This window comes from Mus caroli, chromosome 5, assembly GCF_900094665.2.
Source record: "Mus caroli chromosome 5, CAROLI_EIJ_v1.1, whole genome shotgun sequence".
Classification (NCBI taxonomy): Eukaryota; Metazoa; Chordata; class Mammalia; order Rodentia; family Muridae; genus Mus; species Mus caroli.
This window is the reverse complement of record NC_034574.1, coordinates 144,224,053-144,237,639: the sequence shown is the minus strand read 5'-3', so window position 1 is coordinate 144,237,639 and position 13,587 is coordinate 144,224,053. Positions and strand designations below refer to the sequence as shown.

The 13,587-nt window shown below is 44.8% G+C and overlaps 2 protein-coding genes across 4 annotated transcripts in view; one reads left to right on the top strand and one right to left on the bottom strand.

Moving 5' to 3' along the window:
• Pds5b (PDS5 cohesin associated factor B) overlaps positions 1–3,029 on the bottom strand; it is a 134,939-nt gene extending 131,910 nt beyond the window's left edge. Inside the window, exon 1 of the mRNA XM_029477822.1 lies at positions 2,959–3,029. The gene's annotated coding sequence lies outside the window, so the exon portion shown is untranslated. The remainder of the gene's footprint in view (positions 1–2,958) is intronic.
• A 6,053-nt stretch (positions 3,030–9,082) lies between these two features.
• N4bp2l2 (NEDD4 binding protein 2 like 2) overlaps positions 9,083–13,587 on the top strand; it is a 64,559-nt gene continuing 60,054 nt past the window's right edge. Inside the window, exons 1-2 of one of the 3 annotated variants that reach the window (XM_021163634.2) lie at positions 9,083–9,169; positions 11,692–12,923. In XM_021163634.2, coding sequence (XP_021019293.2) covers positions 11,692–12,923 — 1,232 coding nt within the window. In that variant the 5' untranslated portion in view covers positions 9,083–9,169. Of the gene's footprint in view, positions 9,170–9,308; positions 9,536–11,691; positions 12,924–13,587 lie in introns of those variants that run through there. The other 2 variants (XM_029477198.1, XM_029477200.1) reach the window with 2 other exon arrangements.

Sequence of the window (13,587 nt, the reverse complement as noted above, 5' to 3'; positions counted from 1 at the left end):
AAAAAAAAAAAAACAAAGGCTAATATTCTTGGGGAAACTGCTCATTTTATTTTTAAACTAAATTATTTCTTCAATCTTTATATACCAAGCAGAAATATACAAAACAAATAAAATGTGTGTTGTAAATAGCAGTGACAAATGCCTTGTGTAGTAAACTGAGTTTCAAAGTAAATAATGTTCTCATAGATACAGTAACAAAGCAAGCTCAACACTAACTTTTCCAAATCACTTTGGCTTACAAGTTTAAAACCTCTTGTTGGCCACATTGATGGATGGATGGACGTCTAACAGTGTCAATAAAAGAGCAAGTAGCTCTTAAAGACAGAGGCTCCAAGAGGTTGGTTAGCTTCTGAAAGAAGAGAGGTGAACAGAATCCTGGACAGCAGTTGTTAAAGCCAGAGTCTAAACCAGTCAGTTGACTTTGAAGCTGAAATGAGAGGAAATCGAGAACAGGATGGAGACGATGGGTTGAATCCTGATGACTTCAATTACATACAGTAAGTCCTACACAAAGCAACAAACACTAGCAAACTTCTCAGTTTCTCGCTCACCCACCTGAATAAGCTTTTAACCATTCAGAGCCATTCCATCTAAACCTAACTTCTCATCTGTAGAGGACTGGCAACAAGCCTCAAGTACCTCGGTAGTTTTCTAACACCTGCAAAGGAAATGTAAATTTCCACTTTTGCAGCATTATATGTCACCTAAGAATCCGTAAACCAGAGTGAACTAGCTCTTCTATTAATGCAAATCAAATGTGAAAGAAGTAGTACACTGGGAGCCAAAGAACAATCTCCAAATATGCTAAGGGGAATAAGAAAAACGCAGCCCCCCAAATCATTCCCTTCCTCCAGAAGTTCAGCTCTCCAGCCACTTCTCTGTTCACCTGAGCAAGACCTGTCTAAAACAAGGTGTCATTTTGCTTAGTCTTAGCAAATTACTGTTAAAGCCAGATTCTTAGAATACTGTTCTTTGTTAAGCAAAGTTAGAGAACAGGATAAACTTAAAATTTAAATAATGATCATCAAACAGCTGTCTAGAACCCTGATACAAACAAGCCGAGTACAAATCATCTTATGACAAGTCACCATCGTCACAAGATCTCTTCTGAGGAGAGAGGGAAAGGGGACCAAAGCCAGGGGATTAAAGGCAACTGGAAGCATCAACAAGAGCTGCAGGAAAAGCAAAGCCTTCAACCAGAATGACAAAGTTCTTTTAAAAAGGAGAAAAAAGAAAAAAAAAAAAAAAGGCAAAAGACTAGCATTACTTTCTCATCAGAGACACTTCAAACAGAATCCATCTAAGAGGAAAACATCTGTGCTACTTTAGTAGTAAACTTTAAAACACATCTTTTCTATATATGTATCTGTAAATTTACATCATATGCAAATATGAGTTCAAAGAAATAACGTTTTGATTCAAGATGGTTTTTATGAGCTGGGTGTGGCAATGTAATCCCAGCACATCAGGCGAGGAAGATTGCCAGTTCCAGGCTACCATAGCGTACTACTCCCCCCTTTCACCACCCTAAAAGTGTGTTTAATATTTAAACTTTGGGAATTAATTTATTAATCTTATGTGCCATATAACTTTTTACCTCCAAACTCGCCACTGGAAAATCGGTTAGGTATTATGCTGTTACCATGGAAATGGAAGATTACCTGTTCCACAGTGGCCTGCCATTGCTCCCAAGTGTTCACTTTACTAAAGTCCCCCAAACACTAGCATCTGACATGTCTAGTGCACAGCCAAGAGTAAGCCTCTGAAACCCGCACTTGTGCCAACTTATTTGACTTTCACAAAAGTTAACACAGAAAATACCCACTGGTGGAACTCTTAACTACATGTGCTGAGAACAATGCTTAAATTGCCCTTCTCCACTTCAGTCATTTTAAGTTAGCTACAGCCCACCTCCTACACTACATACACCTGGCTTTTTAAAGGTTATACGTTGAAGTCCATAGGCCTCCCCAACCCTCTCAGGACCTCAGACCAACCTTCAAAAATGAAACAATACTTCCAAAGCTTCAACAAGTATTCAACAGAGAGACGGCTCCTTGGAGCGATTACAGCCACCCATCAGTTCCTAACACAAGTATCAGAGCAGCGTTCTTTGAAATCAAAAGGGGGGGGGGGGGCTTTAAAATCTTGGTAGGGTTCCTGAGGATGGAGCGAACGAATCACTCTTCTTTCAAACCCCTCCGGAGTTCGTACTGGAATAGCATGCAGCGCTGAAGAGCAGGTGCTAAATTTCGGGGTTCAGTCGACCCTGCAAACACCTGTCGGCTGCATGCTACATGCCTGCTCCTACGTGCAAACATCAGTCTTCAACGTACAGAGCAAAAACCGAAACAAAACAAAAAGCAGACCCACAGCCACAGCCGCCGCCAACACCAACGCCGCCGCCGCCAGGGCTTCTCCCGGACCGCAAACTTTTAGAGTGTCAGTGGAATAACGGTGCAGAGGCGGGCGGGCGAGCCCGCACCGCACACCGTCCGCACCGCCGTGGGGCTGCACCCGCGGTCGCCCGAGGACTCCCTCTCTCTCTCTCCTCTCTCTCCTCTCTCCCTCTCTCTCTCTCTCTCTCTCTCTCTCTCTCTCTCTCTCTCTCTCTCGGCCGGCTCGCAGCTCTTCCCCGACTCCCGAGCAGTGCGGCGCGCCTCCCCTCGCGCCGGGCCCGAGGGCAGCCGGAAGGGGGAAGCCGCACGGGGGGCTTCTCTCCAAGGGGAGGAGAGGGGAGGGGGAGGGGCGCGGCCGCGGCCCCCGCAAAGGTCACTCCGGGCCGGGGCCAGCCGCGGCCCGCGGCCTCCCCACCCCCGGCCCCACCGCAGCCCCGCCGGGACACGCGAGGCTCGGCGGGCGACGGCTCCACGCGCGCACGCCCCGCTGGAAAAATGGAGCGTGGGGCGCTGAGGCGATGAAGAGGCGCTCCCTTTCCGTTACCCGAGTCGCTCCTACCTCCGGCCGCCCGGCTCCTACACTCCTCGCGCTCCTCCGATCTCAGGGATCCGCCGCCCTCGCCGCCCTCGCCGCCCTCGCCGCCGCCGCCGCCGCCGCATCCAATCGCCTCCTCCCGCCCCCCCTCCCCTTCCGCAGCCAGTCCAGGCCGTTCCTCCGCCTCTCCGCTTCAAAATGGCGCCAAGAGCAGCTCCGCGGCTGCTCCAATCGAACCGCGGCGGACAGCGCCTGGGGGGCAGGCAGAGCGCCGCGTGGGTTCTCAGCGCCCCCTGCCGGCCGCACGGCTTCTCGCTCAGGCGCGTGCGCACGCGCTCCTCAGCCCGCGCTCCGGGCTCCGCCCCCCACACCCGGGGGCGCGCACGCGCAGGCTCCGCCCTGCTGGCGCGGCCGCCTCTGTCTCCTTGGCAACAGAGTGATGGGCAGCTGTCAGTGCGTTCTCTCAGCTTGGACTCAGCCTCCCAGGCTTTGGCGGGAAATTTGTAGATAGCTGAACTACTCTGGCTTTGGCTGTTTTTTTTTCCTTTCCTTTTTTGGATGAGGCTTTTTTTTTTCTTTCCTTTTTCTTTCCTTTGCCGCCCTAGCTGGCCTGTGGAGCTCACTGTGTACACCAGGCTACACAATGTCTTACCATGTAGACCAGGCTGGCCTCGAGTTCAGAGATCTGCCTGCCTCTGCTTCTGCCTCCTTAGTACTGGCATGTGCCCTACGCTCGGCTTTTTTTTTTTTTTAATTTCTAAAAAAAAGGGGGGGGTGGCGAGATGGTTCAGCGGGTTAGAGCACCGATTGCTCTTCCGAAGGTCATGAGTTCAAACCCCAGCAACCACATGGTGGATCACAACCACCCATAATGAGATCTGACACCCTCTTCTGGAGCGATCGGGGGCCAACTGGAGTGAGTAGAGGTCCTAAGATCAATTCCCCAGGGGCTGGTGAGATGGCTCAGTGGTTAAGAGCACCGACTGCTCTTCCAAAGGTCCAGAGTTCAAATCCCAGCAACCACATGGTGGCTCACAACCATCCATAATGAAATCTGATGCCCTATTCTGGAGTGTCTGAAGACAGCTACAGTGTACTTACATATAATAAATAAATAAATTAAAAAAAAAAAAAGATCAGTTCCCCAACAACCACATGAAGGCTCACAGCCATCTGTATAGCTATAGTGTACTCATATACATAAAATAAAAAATAAATGTGTATTATTTTATTTGAGAATAGGCTCTCACTATGCAGCCCTGACTGGCCTAGAAATCACTATATAACCCAGGATAGGCTCCATTCTCCAGCCACTGCCTTCCCAATGCTGGGACTAAAGGTATGTGCCACCCCTCCTGGCTTTTTTTGTTGTTTTGTTAGATAGGGTCTCACTATGTAGCTCTGTCTGGGTCTGGAACTCACAGAGACCCACCTGCCTCTGCCTCTATGCCTCTGCCTCCCAAGTGCTGGAAATAAAGGTGTATTCCACCTCTTGTGCGATGTTTTTTTTTTTTTTTTATTTTTATTTTATGTATATGTACACTGTAGCTGTCTTCACACACACCAGAAGAGGGCATTGGATCCCATTACAGATGGTTGTGAGCTACCATGTGGTTGCTGGGAATTGAACTCAGGACCTCTGGAAGAGCAGTCCGTGCTCTTTAACCGCTGAGCCATCTCTCCAGCCCAGCGATGTTTTAAACCCTGTGGTGCAGCACAGATTATGTGCTGTGTAAATGAAAGAATATTAATGTCTACATGGCTCCTCACTGGTTAGTGGACCTAGGGATCCAGTGTTCATCCCACTGCTCAAGAACCCCCCTTAACAGGGTGAGGAAGCGATTGGAAGGCCACAAAGATGCCATCCAGAGAATGAGGTTTGTCCGCCCTTGCCACTTCTGCCCTCACTGCTGCAGCTGTGGGCTGGGCGGGCTAAGATGGAGGTTTCTCTTCACCCCCAGGTCCCTGTCAGAGCTGACAAGTCTTGGTCGCCTTTTGCTCTTTGATGCTGTCCATCCCCGCAGTGAGCAGGATCTCCCTGCTATGGCACTAGGACTGTTTGTTTCAACAATGAACACATGAGGTGAATCGGGAGCTTATGGTAAGATATTTGAAATGAAAGATAGGCAATGCAGGTTTATAAACCACAGTGTTTGTGCTAGGGAAGAAGAGCCTCAAGTTGTAGCAGAGCAAGCACCTTCAGATACTAGCACCTAATTCATTCCCTCTCTCAGCAGGGTTCCTGGGATCACTCTGTCTTCTACAGAGCTGTACAACGGGCATCTACCCATTTTATGCATCCACTAAGCCTTGGGAACTCTCCTATACAACTTCAATGTTCCCAACAAGGACAGAACAGAAGAGCTAGATAGGTCTTTAAAAAAAAAGCAAAGCTTTGGCCCTGGCTTCTTAGGCAGGCCTGGTGCCACTCACTTTTAATCTCAGTCCTTGGGAGGCAGAGGCAGGCAGATCTCTGTTAGGTTTGAGGTCAGCCTGGTCTACACAGTGAGTCCCAGGACAGCCAAGGCTACAGTGAGATCCTGTCTCAAAAACAAAACAAAGTAGAAAGAAAGAAAGAAAGAAAGAAAGAAAGAAAGAAGCTTCCAGCTCTTTGTTGTTATTTTCTTTCTTTTAAAAAAATATTTATTTATTTATTTATTTATTTATTATATGTAAGTACACTGTAGCTGACTTCAGACACACCTGAAGAGGACATCTGATCTCATTATGGATAGTTGTGAGTCACCATGTGGTTGCTGGGATTTGAACTCAGGACCTTCGGAAGAGCAGTCACTGCTCTTAACTGCTGAGCTATCTCTCCAGCCCCTGTTGTTATTGTCTTTTCCTCTCAATTCTGAAACCCCTAAAGATACATGTAAGTTTCTTAGGAGCCACAGAATTAGAGCAAGAATGTAGGAACTACACACTGCCACGATCCCGATTGTTTAATATGATACAATAGGCGCTGAGCACAGAATGAGTGCTCAGTACATAATTCTGTTGGGGGTGCGGTCTTGACAGTTTAGAGTCATCAATCATTTGCTAGAGTATTGCCAATTTTACCATGAATGCCTTAATCAATTTTCATAACCGTGCCAAAATACTTAAAAAGAACAAGCGAATTGGTTTGGTTCATAGGTTCTGAGATTTCCATATATCTAGGGTGAGCTGACTGTATTCTTCCCAACCCTGGGTGAGGCAGACCATCATGGTAATGTCCACCACTTCCTGGCAACCAGAGAGCAGCCTAAGAGACGTATCTCTTATATTATTGGTTGTGAGCCTATCCTTTAATGGCTGAGCCATCTCTCCATCCCAAGACATATCTCTTGAATAGGTTTACACTTCTAGGGCCTGGCCCCTGTGGCCTATTTCCACGTATGACAGTTCTCCTCCTGGTCTCCACCAGTTCCCAGTTATGCCATTTTCTGACTCCAGGCTGGAGGTCAGAAGGACAGTGTCAGATCCCCTGGAATTGGAGTTACAGGCAGCTTATGAGCCAGGAACCAAGCCCAGGTCCTCTATAAGAGCAGTAATGCTCTTAACCTCTAAGCTACCTCTCCAGCCCAACAAAAGTACTCTTTATATTTGAGGATTTCACAATTGCCAATGTGAAATTCCTCAGGATAAAATAATTGGATGGGATATAATATCAGATAATTGGGAATTGAAACCATTCCAAAACTCAGTTGAATTTTCTAAATCCTGGAAGAAGGAGTGGTATATAAAAAAAATGTTGGCCTTATATAGACATGGTTACAACTTTCTTTGGTCAGGAAAAGCACACTCCAATCCCCATATGTCCTTCGTTTGCTGCCATAGTAAATTAGCTTTTGTGCATACAACTACACCAATTATCTTATTCAGCTGCAGCTCAGAGACTGACAGCTGTCTGTCTGAGCTAATACTGCAGTGTCAACAAGGCTGTGGTCCTTTCTGAAGGGTTGTGGAAGGGGAGAGGCCTTTCCTGCCCTTTGGAGGTTGACTTTATTTCTTGGTTCATGTCTCTCCTCCTCTGTCTTCAGTCAATACCATAGCATCTCCATAGGCTGCTTCCTTCATCTCGTGGCTCTCTCCAGCTCTCTTCTGTCCCCCCACCCACTTTTCAGTTGCTATGACTACTCAGCATGTATGACTCCTTCATAAAATGAAAATAAATTTAACTTAAAACTAATAGGTTCTCCTGTCTCTACAGCCATTTATACTTTACTGATTTTCTTCAATGTTTGGAATATCTGAAATAATTGTCTTCTACATTTTCTTCCACTGGTGTGATACTACAATCATTACTTCATGTAAGTTTAGAATAGCTTCAGACACACTATATGTAAGCACTCTGGTTTGAAAACCCATCATTTACCAATATAGATTACAGCAACTGAGACTTGTGAAGTATGCTGCAGTAGTTCTGAAATAGGTTGTACAAAATAATACATCAAACTGCTATCTACTGTGAATGATAAATATGTTGTTAGTCAGGGTTCACTAGAGTGACAGAACATAGAGAATAAATCTCTTTATATGTACATATGTGTACACATGTATGTATATGTATACATATATATATGCATATGTCCATACACATATATGGAATTTATTGGAATGACTTACAGGCTGCAGTCCAGCTAGTCCAACAATGGCTAGCTGTGAACAGAAAGTCCAAGAACCCAGTAGTTGCTCAGTCCCACAAGGCTGGGTGAAGGAATGGATGTGCTAGAAGGCAAAGAGCAAAAGCTTCCTGCTTCCGTGCTCTTATATAGACTTCCAGCAGAAAGAGTGACCATTAAAGGCATTTCTTCCCAACTCAAGATGTGGATCAAAGGCATGTGTGGGTCTTCTCATCTCAAAGGTCAGAACTAGAAATGGATTCTCCCACTCCAGACCGAACAGAAAATCTTTCACAGGTTATGTCCTCCATTTCCGGATTGTGACTCATTCCAAATAGTCAAGCTGACTACCAAGAATAGCCATCACATATGTGATCTCTGACAATGACACCAGAATCTTGTTTAAGAGGGTGTTCATATTCAGAGGATGCTGATGGGTACTGGTGTGCTATAGTAAGTATCAACTGAAGGAGGCAGTATATATACCTTTATATGAAAATCATGTTTCAAGATGTCAGTGGTGGCTTGGCTCAATGGTAAGAGAGTAAGTATATATATACACACACTCAGGTAAAACACTCACATAAAATAAAATAGTGATTTGTTTTGTTTTGTTTTGTTTGAGACAGGGTTTCTCTGTGTAGCCCTGGCTGTCCTGGAACTCACTCTGTAGACCAGGCTGGCCCTGAACTCAGAAATCTGCCTTCCTCTGCCTCTCAAGTTCTGGGACTAAAAGCGTGTGCCACCACTGCCCGGCTTCACTGTGCCTTTTATCTATTATACTTACAAATTAAAACATTATTGTGTTGGAGACAAGACTTAGTCAAATATGCTGAGATGGCCGATTTTCTTGTGCGGGCCCAAATGAAACAAGGGGTGGAGAGGACGACAGGCTAATAGAAATGGAAAAGAGAAAAAAGACCTTTAACTGAAGCTATTAATTTGGTTGGTATTTATTTTTAATTCAATACATATTTATATAGCAGTTTTCCTATATCTGGAAGTAAGATACTTTATAATTTCTTCTCCCCTAAGAGTCATCTGTTATGGGGTTCTGAGGTGCAGGCACTCTATTTTGCCACAGTTGTTTAGAAGCTTAAAATTATACTAAATAGTGTTTCTGAGAAACCATAGCAACTGAGTTCTGTTACACAAAATGTTTTCCCCTTTGAAGCCTATGCTGATTCTTTTGTCTCCTGAAAAGCCTGAAAACTATTCACTCACCACAGAGGCTTGCGCTTCCATCCACCTGGGGGCGCCAAGCACTCTTGTTCTTTTTGAGTCGTGAACCCCAGAGGACGTCGCTGCCCTTATAGATAAAGGTGATGTTTCTTTAAGAAACTTCCCCCCACTACAGGGCGGGGAACAAGACTGAGTCTACGTTGGTGGCCAAAATAGCGCATAAGTCTTGCAATGGACTCTGGAAGACTGAGTTTCGGTGCCTTGAGGTAAACCAGGACTGCGGGACGCCGGACTTCAATCCCCATAATGCCGGGCGTGAGCCCGCGGTGCTACATGGGTAATCCTAGAGGTGGCGGCCATCTTGCGTATGGAACGGCTCCAGCCTCGCGTCTCCTTCCAGCTCCGTTTAATAGCTACGTTTTGGACGGTCTCTCATCTTCCCGGAGGTTCGTGTGTTCGCGGAAGTTGTTTTTTGTTTTTTTTTGTTTTTTTGGAGGGGATGGGGTGGGGTGGGGGAGGGCTTGGGGAGGAAGATGGTGGAAGTGCATACAGAGCGATGGCTTGAGCGTCCCGGTGGAGGTGAGGGAGGTATTTCCGGTTTCGTCTGGGCGAACGGCTGGCGCTTGCACCGCCGGCTTTGACACAGCTCTCGCCTCACTGCGAGCGTGGAAGCCCCTAGAGAAGCCTGTCAGCCTTCGGGGCCTCCCGGGATTCTTAGAAGGGACCTTGACGTTTTCCTTAGGGACAGAGAAGCCGGAGCGCCCCTGGCCTGGCAGCCGGCCCCGGATCAGGAGGCCTTGGGGCCCCGGCAGGTAGGGCGCTGGCGACGTCGGTCCACCCTGCTGCACTTGCTCGGTGGCTCTTGACGTTAGATTGAGGACATGGGAGCATGTGGCCGAGGTGGAGGCTCTTTCCGGGAACCTGGCTTTTCACCCTAGTTGGAGCTTCCTTCGTCTCTGCTAATGGCCTGTCGCCTTTCTTCTCNTTTGTAGGGTTTGGGTTTTGATTCCAAGAGCAGGCCAGATGTGACCAAAAGAGCGCTTTTGGTTTCTTAACACCCCCCCTCCCCAAATGACAAGAGAAGCGAAGTTGTGATATTTTAAAAAGACATAGTGTCTCTCAACCAGGCTGCTCTGCAACTCATTTGTGTAGCCAGCCTCTACTGGACTGGAAATCTCCTATTGATAGGATTACAGGTTTGAGCTACCACCTCAAGAGTAATTTTAATTACATTTATTGACAGGGTCTTGGGTAATACAGACTGACCTTGAACTTACTGTGTAGTCCAGGCTGGTCTTGAACTCCTTTCAACACCTGCCAAATGCTAGTGTTAGAGTCATAGACCACCCTGCCTAAAAAGTGTATTTTTCAAGTTAGAGAAGCTACTAGAAAAGATGAATGATTTGATTTTTAAAGTTTCCTGATTATTTTTCCTAAGCATAATTTGTATCCTCATCACTAAAACTCAAACTTTTTTTTTCAAATTATTACATTCAATTGGGAAACTGCTTTTATACTACTTAAAAGGAAAAGACCCCACAAAGACTGCGTTTTTAGTTAACCTGGTATTTGGATGCTAAAGAGAGATAATTGTTTGGAAATTAAAGTGTATACTACAAAAGACATGATGATTTTAAACAGGAAGGTATTCGTGGTACAGTGTGGCAACTTAAATGTCAACTCTGTATCTGTACATACATATATTAATACACACAGTGTGGATTCAAGTTTCCAAATTTAGGTTTGGTTTTTGTTTTTTTTTTTGTTTGTTTGTTTTTTTGTAAAGATTTATTGATTATATGTAAGTACACTGTAGCTGTCTTCAGACACTCCAGAAGAGGGAGTCAGATCTCGTTATGGATGGTTGTGAGCCACCATGTGGTTGCTGGGATTTGAACTCCGGACCTTCGGAAGAGCAGTCGGGTGCTCTTACCCACTGAGCCATCTCACCAGCCCCTGGTTTTTGTTTTTGTGGGTTTTTTTTCTTTTTCGAGACAGGGGAGACAGGGTTTCTCTGTATAGTCCTGGCTGTCCTGGAATTCACTCTGTAGACCAGGCTGGCCTCGAACTCAGAAATCCTCCTGCCTATGCCTCCCAAGTGCTGGGATTAAAGGCGTGTGCCACCACTGCCCGGCTCAAATTTAGGTTCTTAAACTCAAGAGTGGATTGTTTAAAGATAGGACTGGTAGCACAGGCTTGTAATCTCAGCAACTCAGAAGGATGGAAAATCCAGGGAATTACTGTATTGTACAGAGTGAATTCAAGGCCACCCTTGTCAACTTCGTGAGACATTCTCACAACATGAAAAAAAGACATAGGATATAACTCTGTAGTGAAGTGCTTGTTTAGCTTGCATGAGATCATAAGTTCATTTTCTGTACCTCAAAAAAAATGAGGTGCACATATTTTTAGATGATACTAACTTCAGACTCCTCCCATAAATTATTATGACAGTACTTAAAATAGTGATTATAAATTACAGGCTGCTGACTGTAGTTGGGAAGGTCTTACTTTTTTTTGTTTTTTGTTTTTTTTTGTTTGTTTGTTTGTTTTTTCGAGACAGGGTTTCTCTGTATATCCCTGGCTGTCCTGGAACTTAATCTGTAGACCATGCTGGCCTCGAACTCAGAAATCTGCCTGCCTCTGCCTCCTGAGTGCTGGAATTAAAGGCGTGCGCCACCACGCCCGGCAGGTCTTACTATTAAATGCTTGCGTCAAAAATATTTTCTAAAGCCAGGCAGTGGTGGCACATGCCTTTAATCCCAGTACTCGGGAGGCAGAGGCAGGTGGATTTCTGAATTCGAGGCCAGCCTGGTCTACAGAGTGAGTTCCAGGACAGAAACCCTGTCTTGAAAAACAAAACAAAGCAAAAATTCCTCTCAATTTTTCCTAAAATTCCTCTCAGGAAAACACGTGTGTTTATATTCTTTAACAGTGTGTCCTAATAATCGTATGCTTTACTCCTCAGATGCCTTATAGTGAGGTTGAAGCTAAGTTTTTGGGGCCTGGAAAAGAACTAACAAGAGAACCATGCCTTAAAAAATTGAAATCAGCTGCAGATGATGGTGTTTCCCCCCTTCGAGGTGGTCCTGATATTCACAGAATCCAAGAAAAACCCAGAAATAATAGGGTCACGGTGGCCACCATTAACTTCAGAAGACGTGTTTGTCCTCAGGAAGACAAAACCAGTACAGATGTGTTAAAGCCATTGCACAAGGAGATGCCTAGTGATAAACTGGGTAGTAGTGAATCCATCGGTTCCCCAGCTTTGCAGGATGGAAAGCCTTCACCACTGGCCAGGGATGATGAAATCTATAGCACAAGTAAAGCATTCATTGGCCCCATTTACAAACCTCCTGAGAAAAAGAAATGCCGTGAAAGGAAGAGTGAGACAGATACTTTCAGTAGTATAGATAGCAAAAGAAGACAAGAAAAACAGAAATCTAACTCCAAAAAATTGGAGATGGACACAGAATTATCCCAGTTTTACAAAGAAATTGAAGAGCTGGAAAATGAAAACGAAGCTTCCCAAGGTAGTTGTACGGAACCAGAACCTTCCAAAGAACCAATTATTTCTTATGACTGGGCCTGTAATACTCTAAAGTCTGAGGAGGAAAACAAAGATCTCGGTGGTGTTCTTCAGTCACATCGTGGTTATCAAGAGTACTTGGAGGATGAACCAGACTATCCCTGTGATGAGCAGTTGATGCCTGCATTTTGTGAAACTTCATTTCCTTCCTTCAGGCCTGAATGGCAGTCCATGCATCCTTTTGTCATACCCCATGATCCTCTTCCCAGTTTTAATTATTTTAATTTTCAAAGATTTGGTGCCCCACTACATCCATTACCAGATGTTTTCCATGGGCGAGATGACTCTCAGATGCAGAATGGGTGTTACATAGACAGTTATCAGGATGACTGGAGCTGCTTGACGTTTGATCAGAACGATGAATATGCAAACTATGATGTGACTAGCAATAATGTTCATCCCTTTAGAAATGGCTACAATGTACAAGATGAAAGTGTGAATAATGGTTTCTGTGAAATCCGAGAGTGCTGGCAAGATCCTTCCATGGACAAGCATAATGAAACAGACAGGTTTGTGAGCCAGTGGTTTCAAGAGGAGAAATTAAATAAATTGCAGAAATTGCTTATTCTTTTGCGAGGCCTCCCCGGTTCTGGAAAAACAACATTGTCTCGGTAAGTAAAAGACCTGAGTGAATACTTGATAATGGATTTATTGCTTAAAAATACATGAGTTATCAGTGATAAATAAATACTTGTATATCTAGTAAATCCTTTATATGCTATATTTGAGAGTGACATCTGACTGGAAATACTAAGATGTACAAGAATGGGAAAGGGAGAATTTGTGTATATTTAGTTTCTCTTAAGGGCTTTACAACTAAGCTATAGTTAAAGCAGCAACAGAAGCAATGCTGCTTAGCCTTTATAACTTCAAAGAAGGTAGGCTCTGCACTAGAAAATCTGGGCTCTGGTACTTCTTCACTGTATGCTATTGAGCGTGTTTTGCTGTCTTTAATAGGGGAATAAGAGATATTTATTTTCTTAGAATTTGAAAAAAATTAGATAATCAAAGGAAAGGAATATTGAGTGTATTAAGCATTATGCCATGTTCATACCTGGTAGGGAGAATTTATATGTGTGTGTGTGTGTGTGTGTGTGTACATACATATTTTTCCTTTTTTTTTTTTTTTTTTTTGGGGGGTTTTTTGTTTGTTTTTCGAGACAGGGTTTTTCCATGTTGCCCTGGCTGTCCTGGAACTCACTCTGTAGACCGGGCTGGCCTCGAACCCAGAAATCCGCCTGCCTCTGCCTCCCAAGTGCTGGGATTAAAGGCATG